Source organism: Octodon degus, unplaced genomic scaffold (assembly GCF_000260255.1).
Source record: "Octodon degus isolate 3935 unplaced genomic scaffold, OctDeg1.0 scaffold00017, whole genome shotgun sequence".
In the NCBI taxonomy this organism is placed as follows: Eukaryota; Metazoa; Chordata; class Mammalia; order Rodentia; family Octodontidae; genus Octodon; species Octodon degus.
This window is the reverse complement of record NW_004524593.1, coordinates 3616321-3624381: the sequence shown is the minus strand read 5'-3', so window position 1 is coordinate 3624381 and position 8061 is coordinate 3616321. Positions and strand designations below refer to the sequence as shown.

General features: G+C 41.8%; 1 protein-coding gene across 3 annotated transcripts in view; it reads left to right on the top strand.

Moving 5' to 3' along the window:
- The window catches only part of Dars2 (aspartyl-tRNA synthetase 2, mitochondrial), a 28692-nt gene that overhangs the window by 18400 nt on the left and 2231 nt on the right, over positions 1–8061 (top strand). For all 3 annotated transcript variants that reach the window (XM_023710371.1, XM_004626903.2, XM_023710372.1), the window contains exons 12-15: positions 175–237; positions 2859–3011; positions 6597–6815; positions 7128–7238. In XM_023710371.1, coding sequence (XP_023566139.1) covers positions 175–237; positions 2859–3011; positions 6597–6815; positions 7128–7238 — 546 coding nt within the window. The remainder of the gene's footprint in view (positions 1–174; positions 238–2858; positions 3012–6596; positions 6816–7127; positions 7239–8061) is intronic.

Here is an 8061-nt window from a genome sequence, read left to right as displayed (position 1 = left end):
CACACACACACACACACACACACACACACACACACATAAATAAAATAAAAAATAAATAAATCCTATCATACTGATGAAAGACATAAAATGTGTTTGTGTCCCAGTTGTTATCATGAACATTTTTATGAAGCTGAGTATCCTATTGATGAGTTTACTTTGATTTTCTTTCATCAGAAGTACTTGAAAAGGAAAGATATTAAGTCCATTAGAAAATGTGCAACTGACCATTTTAATCAGGTAAGGAGTAAAAGCAGATTTGTTTCCTTTTGGCGATTATATATTTTTAACTAATTATTATTGCTTGAGCTCTTAATGTTGAAAGTCCTCTTACTTGAGATCACTCTTTTGTTTTCTTCTGTTTATTATTAAAGTTAATTTTCAGCTGGGCATAGTGGCACACACCTGTAATCCCAGCACTTCGGAGAGGCTGAGGCAGGATGAGCGCTGTGAGTTCAGGGCCCACCTGGGCTACAAAGTAAGCTCAAGGCCAGCCTGAACTGCATAGCAAGACCCTGTCTCAAAAAGAAAAACAAAAAAAAAGTTAATCTTGCCCCTTGGTACAGTATGATTCTAAGACTTAAGATTAGATGAATGCTCTGTTATTAAAATATGAAGCGCTGGGGAGATAGCTCAGTAGAAGAAGCGCTGGCCTGGCAAGCTCAGAGGGCTGAGTTCAACCCCCAGTTGCACAAAAAAATAAAAATAAAATATGAAAGTTCAGTGCTAGCCTTTAAAGGAAACCAGGGTATTTAGTGCCATTAGGAAAGTAGATAGAGCCCCACATGCTCAGGGCTTAACAGCAGCGTGCCTGGTGAGTAAAGCCTAGTGGTCCTTGGTCTTTGTGTCTTTTTTATTTATTTTTATTTATTTATTTATTTATTTATTTATTTATTTTTTGCGGAACCGGGGATTGAACTCAGGCCCTTGTGCTTGCCAGGCCAGAGCTTATTCTACTGAGCCATCTCCCCGGCCCCTTTTGTGTCCTTTTTAAAACTGTGACCATGCCATCAACAGGCACATTTTATGTTTCTAGCCTGGGGATGGTAAAATTAAACTGGGCCGAACAGGGGTGAGGAAATTCCCACACTGCCTCTGGAAGAATACATTACCTGGCCACTTTAGGGTGAGTGACTTTAAATAGCTTCATGCTATGGGCATCAGTAAATTTCTGTGCCCCTTCCCTAAAATACAGAAAAAAAAACTTTGTGTGATATGCTTAAGGACCCTAGATTAGGGAAACTTTATGCTCATAGTATCGTTTATAACAAGAATAGAATGAAACCATATAGGACAGATTAAATGTTAAGGTATAATAAAAAATGAGTATTACAATTCCTTTTAAAATTTTGTTTTCTAAGAATATTAATATAGGAAAAAACGTTCATATTGTAATGACTTGTAAGAAAAGGATACTGTGATATTCATGTAAAAATGTTATATTTGATACTGAAAATGGGCTGCTCTTTTTTGTCACTACCATATCCCAAGCTTTATACCTCAAGCTCAGAGAATTATAAACGGATTTTTCAGTAAGAAAGATTATGACAGTGATTCCCAGAGCGCATCAACTCAAATGAGAAAAATAAGGCACTATGAAAAGCTTTTCATAAACTGAAAGAATTGCGCTTGGGAGGCTGAGGCAGGAGGAGCACCACATATTCAAGGCCACGCTGAGCTATGTAGTAAGTTCAAGACCAACCTGAACTACATAACAAGACTGTCTCAAAAAAAAAAAAAAGTGTAAAAGCTATCTTTTCTCTTTTTGTCTGTGGAAATAGTATTTCTTTTATAAAATTATAGTAATAGTATTTTTTAAGTTTCTTTCATGTCACTCCTTGATAAAAAGTAAAAATTGGCAACTTTTTGTTTCCTGATTTGTTTGTTTTTTCGCAGTACTGGGAATTGAACCCATGACACTCAGCCACTGTACACTGAGCTGCATCTCCAGCCCTTTTTAAACATTTTTTCCTTGTAGACAGAGTCTAAGTTGCCCAAGCTGGGCTTGAACTCGGTCCTCCTACCTCAGCCTCGTGAGTAGCTGGGGTGGGAGGGGTACACCACAGCACCAGCTCCCATAGCACTTCTCTTAGTCTCTCATTCTTGTTTTATTGATAAACCACCTTTTTTGAGTCCTTTGTGAAGATTCAAGTTCTTTTTTTTAGCCCTTAGCAATCTCTTTAAGTTTCTTTTTTATGTTCACCTTTGATTTTTTAAATTGCTGCAGATTTTCTTTACTGTGTAGTGATTGTTAGATGTCTATGCATATTTAAGTCACTTTGAGCTAGCGATGTAGTTCAGGTGTAGAATGCTTGCCTGGCATGTGCAGAGCCCTGCATTTGAAACCCAGCACTGGAGACAGGGACAGAGAGAAACAACAGAGGAGGGAGAGAAGAGAGAAAGAGGCTGGTTGAAAATGGGAGATGCTGGGGCTTTGTAAATGGCTGGGCTTAGTGTGGGGTGAATGGCGGGCTGCCGCCTGCTGCCCCAGAGACCCAAGCGCACGCCTGAGTCCTGGGCTGTGCAGGGCGCGCAGGTGCCCTCTGCTGAGGCCACCTCCCCTGTTCACTGCGCCTCAGCCTCCCAAGTGGTGCCCTTCAGTCACTCCTGCTCCAGGCATCTGCAGTCTGCCAGAAATGCGCAGAAATCACTTGCCTCCTGATGGTACTCCCAAGCCTTTCTTCTGTTCTTTTCTTCACTGTGGCAAGATTACTTTTTAAATTCTTTTCATGTCATTTTGAAGGGCTTCAGGGAGCAGAAGTAATCTCATGGAAATTCTCTTCTGGAAACAAGAAATGTGTGTACTGTGAGAAAATAAATTCACTTCTTTAAAAGTGTGACTGTCTTTTTCTTTATCACAGGAAGTCTTGCCAGTGTTCCTGAAAGCCAACAGTAACTGGAATGCACCAGTTGCCAAGTTCATAGAGGAGGAGCATGGATTGGAATTAACCCGAATGATGGAGCTGCAGGAGGACGATGTGCTCTTACTGACTGCAGGCGAGCACGCGAAAGCCGTAAGGAGAATCACACTGAATGCGTGCGCACGAGGGGCGAGGGCTGCCTTGCTTCGCCGCGCATATGTACATATTTTAAATGATTTCACAAAATGGAATTGCTGCACAGATTGTTGTGTAAATGTCTTTCAGGACTTTGTACCGTGCTGTATGAAAACTATAGTTTGCTTGAGGCCTGCGCAGGCCCCAGCTCATCTGTGCTCTAGGGTTGCTCTTGGCCTCATAAAGCAAATGGAGCTTTTTCCTTCTAGGAAGACAGAGTAATTGTCTTCTCTGAAAAACCTTCCTACAGAGTGGGCTTTGGCGCTGGACAGACATAGAAGGGGCAGGATGGAGGCCTCATAGACTTAAGGGTTTCATTTGAGGCCAGGAGCTGTGACCATGATAGCTCCAGTTTTATAAGATAGAAGTGGATTCCTTAACAATAAAAGCATATAACCCCACTCCAAAATAACAATACTGGGCCGGGGAGATAGCTCAGTGGAATAAGTGCTTGCCTGGCAAGTTCAAGGGCCTGAGTTCAATCCCCAGTTCCACAAAAAAAAAAAAAAAAAAAAAAAATCCAGCCCAACGTGGGCAATTTAGCAAGACTCTATCTCAAGATAAAAAATGTAGGTGGCAGTATATTCCTGTAACCTCATCACTCAAGAGGATTGCCATGAGTTTGAGATCAGCCTGAGCTGCAAAGTGGGTTCAAGGTCAGCCTGAACTACACAGCAAGAACCTGTCTCTAAAAAAAAAGGAAAAAATATGAAGGGTTAGGAATGTAGCTTAGTGCAAAGGCTTCAATTCCCAGTATGACTAAGAAAAAAAAAGATAAGTATAATAAATTAACACCTATTAAAATGGTGAAAACAAAATCTTAGCATGCCCTGCATGAGCCTACTAGATTGAAAATTTCTTCCTACACTTGAAAAGACACTGTCCTCCGGAATTTTTGATACTGACTTTCTCTTCTTTACTCATAATTTGATACCTTACATGTTTACCAGTAATAGTAGCTACTATACTTTTGTTGGACTTGAATGCTTTATGAAGGAACTAATTCTATAGGGATGTTTTTATTTATTTAGCTTGTTTGGTTGTTGTTGTTGTTGTTGTTGTTGTTGTTGTTGTTTGCGGAACCAGGGATTGAACTCAAGCCCTTGCACTTGCCAGAGAAGTGCTTATTCCACTGAGCCACCTTCCTGGCCCCATTGGTTGGTTTTTTGAGACTGGGTCTTGCTGTGTAGATCAGGCTGGCCTTGAACTCATAGTGTAGCCCAAGATAGCCTTGAACTCAGTGATCCTCCTGCTTCAGCCTCCCAAGCACTGGAATTATAGGTATGTACTTCCATGCCTGGCTTATTCAGGGTATATCATAGAGCAACCCAAAGTGGAAGATCCCTTTTTCTTTTTTTCTTTCTTTTTTTGGGGGGGTACTAGAATCCAACTCAGACTTGCCAGGCAAGGCACTGCTCCACTGAGCTGCATTGCTGGCCATAACTTTAAACTGAAATCATTCAGTAAGAGCTGGAGCACTTGGAGGCCTATGACGACCACTTCAGTGCAGTGATGAGGAAGCTGGGTACAGAGGTCAGGTGGCCAACCTTGGCACATACACAAGGCTGGGTAGCCCTCTCTTCTGCCTAATTTGTCTTTCTGTCATGAACCATACCAGTGCTATGCCTGCCTCTGGGAAATAGATCAGCGAAGTGACTTTAAGCACACATACACAGACCTGGAATCCTTCTCTCAGCTTCCAGCCTCTATTGTGTTACAGATTAGCTCTGACTGAGGAAGGTTTAATGGTTTTACTTATACAATCATAAAACATTTTCATTTTTAAGGTTTTGCAAATGGAGGAAATTCAGTAGTCATAAACTTTTGTCCATAACGACTTCCTGTAGATGTAAAGGGTCAGTTCAGACCACTGGAGGGCCTCAGGGCTGAGAGATACCCTTGGACTGACGTGGCCGAGGGAGGACCCTTTGTTCTTGAGGATAGCAGCTGTGTGTTGAGTGCCACCACCCACTGGCTACAGCACCATTCTTCAGATGTATGGGAGAATATAAATTCAATCCTTCATTGTATATACTAATTTTTTTCTTTTTTTTCTACTTTTGACTGAACCAGGGATTGAACTCAGGCCCTTGCACTTGCCAGGGAAGCGCTTATTCTACTGAGCCATCTCCCGGCCCTTATATTCACATTTTTAAAGTCATGGTATTAGGGCCGGGGAGATGGCTCAGTAGAATAATCGCTTCTCTGCCAAGCACAAGGGCCTGATTTCAATCCCTGGTTCCGCAAAAATAAATAAAAATAAAGTCATGGTATTGCTGGACCTGGTAGCATACATCGATTATCCCACCACTCAGGAGGCTGAGGCAGGGAGATTGTCTTGAGTTTGAGGCCACCCTGGACTTCATAGTAAGCTCAAAGTCAGCCTGATCTACATAGCAAGACTCTGCCTAAAAAAAAAATCAAAGGAGGGCCAGGGAGATAGCTCAGTAGCATAAGCGCTTCCCCAGCAAGCGCAAGGGCCTGAGTTCAATCCCCAGTCCTGCAAAAAGGAAAAAAAAAAAAAAATCAAAGGAATAATAATAATACTAAACTTTTAAAAATAAAATCATGGTATCTAGTACTTTATTAAATTCTTCTAGGCCCAGGGAGATGGCTCAGTAGAATAAGTGCTTCCCTAGCAAGCGCAAGGGTCTGAGTTCAATCCCCGGTTCCACCAAAAAAAAAAAAAGATAAATTCTTCTAATATATATTTATACTTTAATATGTTTCTTCCAAAGGAAGTTTCAGAGTTCAGCTTCAAAGCTAAAAGTAATCTACTTCTGCAGTAGTAGAGTGAAGATATTTAGTAGCAAATTTTGTTATTGACACATTTCTTAAAGTTGGGATTTTATATAACATCCTGCTGCAAATTAATCTAGTTATTAAACAATCTCTTTGTATGAACTAAATACCCTGCTGTTCTTTTCTCAGGAAGTATTGTTTTAATTCTTTCTGGGCCTTCCTGGAAAGAAAGCAAGGTAGAAGCCAGACTTACTGGGAACAACATTAACATTCTGCAAATGTCACAATAAAAGTGCCATATGTAGATATTTAAGTGTAAGATAGAATGGGCCTCAAACTGACAGTGTATGCAAATCTTCAGGCATCTGCAGCTTTTCTTTTTTTTTTTTTTTTTTTTTTTCCTATATTTTAGGGAAGGGTCTGTAGACTGTTGAGGGTCTCACTACTAGATTGGACTCGTAGTGATTCTCCTGTTTACAGCCTCCCAAGTGCTGGAATTACAGGCACGCACCACCACACCCATCTGTGGCTTTTCTGAGTAGCACCATCTGGCCTCGAACTCAAGATTCTGCCTCAGCCTCCCAAGTGCTGGGATCCCTGTGTTCTTGGTCATTATGTTACTAGTTGCTCGCTGTCACTTTGATCCCCATTATAGTCAGATCACCCCCAGATCTGTCTCCTGAGAGACAAAGAGCATCTCCTCTGTGAGTTGGCAGATCTTTTACTAGAAGTGTTCTACCTCAGAATCCAGGTTATTTCTGCTGCTAAGAAGCTAACTCAGTGTTTGTCTTCTATTGGCAGTGCTCTTTGTTGGGAAAATTGCGGCTGGAATGTGCTGATCTTCTGGAAGGGCGAGGAGTGGTGCTTCGTGACCCCACCCAGTTCTCCTTCCTTTGGGTAGTGGATTTCCCACTCTTCTTTCCCAAGGAGGACAACCCCAAAGAGCTGGAATCAGCCCACCACCCATTCACTGCTCCTCACCCCAGTGATGGTCACCTCATTTACACTGAGCCTGAAAAGGTACCCTCTCTTTTTTTTTTTTTTTGGTGGAACCGGGGATTGAACTCAGATCCTTGCGTTTGCCAGTCAAGCGCTTATCCTACTGAGCCATCTCCCCGGCCCCGGTACCCTCTCTACTTCCCAGTCCAAAGAGAATATGTAAATAGAGACAAAGAACCTCAAAGTGCACAGTCTCTAGATGGGATCCAGCTCTGAAAGCCTCCAAAGACATTGTGAACCAGCTGTTCACATTTTATCTGTTACACAGTACCATATCTTAACCTGCAGAATTAAAGTCAAAAGTCACTAACATAGACTCTGTAACTCTTCTAGGTTCGTAGCCAACACTATGACTTGGTTTTAAATGGCCATGAGATAGGAGGTGGCTCTATTCGAATCCATGATGCAGAGCTACAGCGTTACATCCTGTCCACAGTACTAAAGGTAACCTTCATCGTCTCCTAGCTCCACTGTTTTACCTAAGTATTTGTCCATCTTCTTCAAACATTTATTATGAGTGGAGGATTTGCTAGGTACAAAATAAGTGTCAGCTTACCTCTCTACCTTCAGTGTAGGACTTGGAAAGGTTAATGATATAAATAGCTGCTTGTTAGTACTTCCTGGAGCAGGGACTGCTTATATACCCTGTACACACTTATGCACTTAATCTTCATAGCTACCTTATGAGATGACATTGTTGCGTTTATTTAAATAGGAGAAATGGAGGCAGATTATGTAGCTTACCCAAAGTCACACAGCACAAAAGGAAGCAAGGTCAGGAATTGAAGGGTGCTCTTGAACCCAGGCCCCCCATCTGCAGTAATGGATAATGTACAAGAAAGAGAGCTTTAAAAGGATTTTTAGTATCCCCTAATGTACTTTAAGTAAGGTTATTTTCTGTGATAGGGAGTGGGGTACTCAGGACTCTAGAGCCCTATTCAGATGTAAACTTCACAATTTGCAGTTCATTATATATATATATTAAAAACAAGTCCAGATCTGGTCCTAAAAAACATTTTGTGGCATTAACTACCAGGGGTTGGGTAGCCTGGGTGTTACATGTGGGAACAGGCTTGGAAAACTCAGCCGTAGAGCCTACTTTAGCTTTGGAAGCATTGTGAAGTCTGCAGCCTTCCTCGCACAGAGCAGCGCCTCCTGAAATCAGGTCTAGCCCCCTGTGGGGTGTTTGCTTTGCCCAGGTGTTCAGAAGAGTAAGAATCCACTACTTTTCTTCTTCCCTGTGTATCAGGGGTTCTTGGCCCATCAG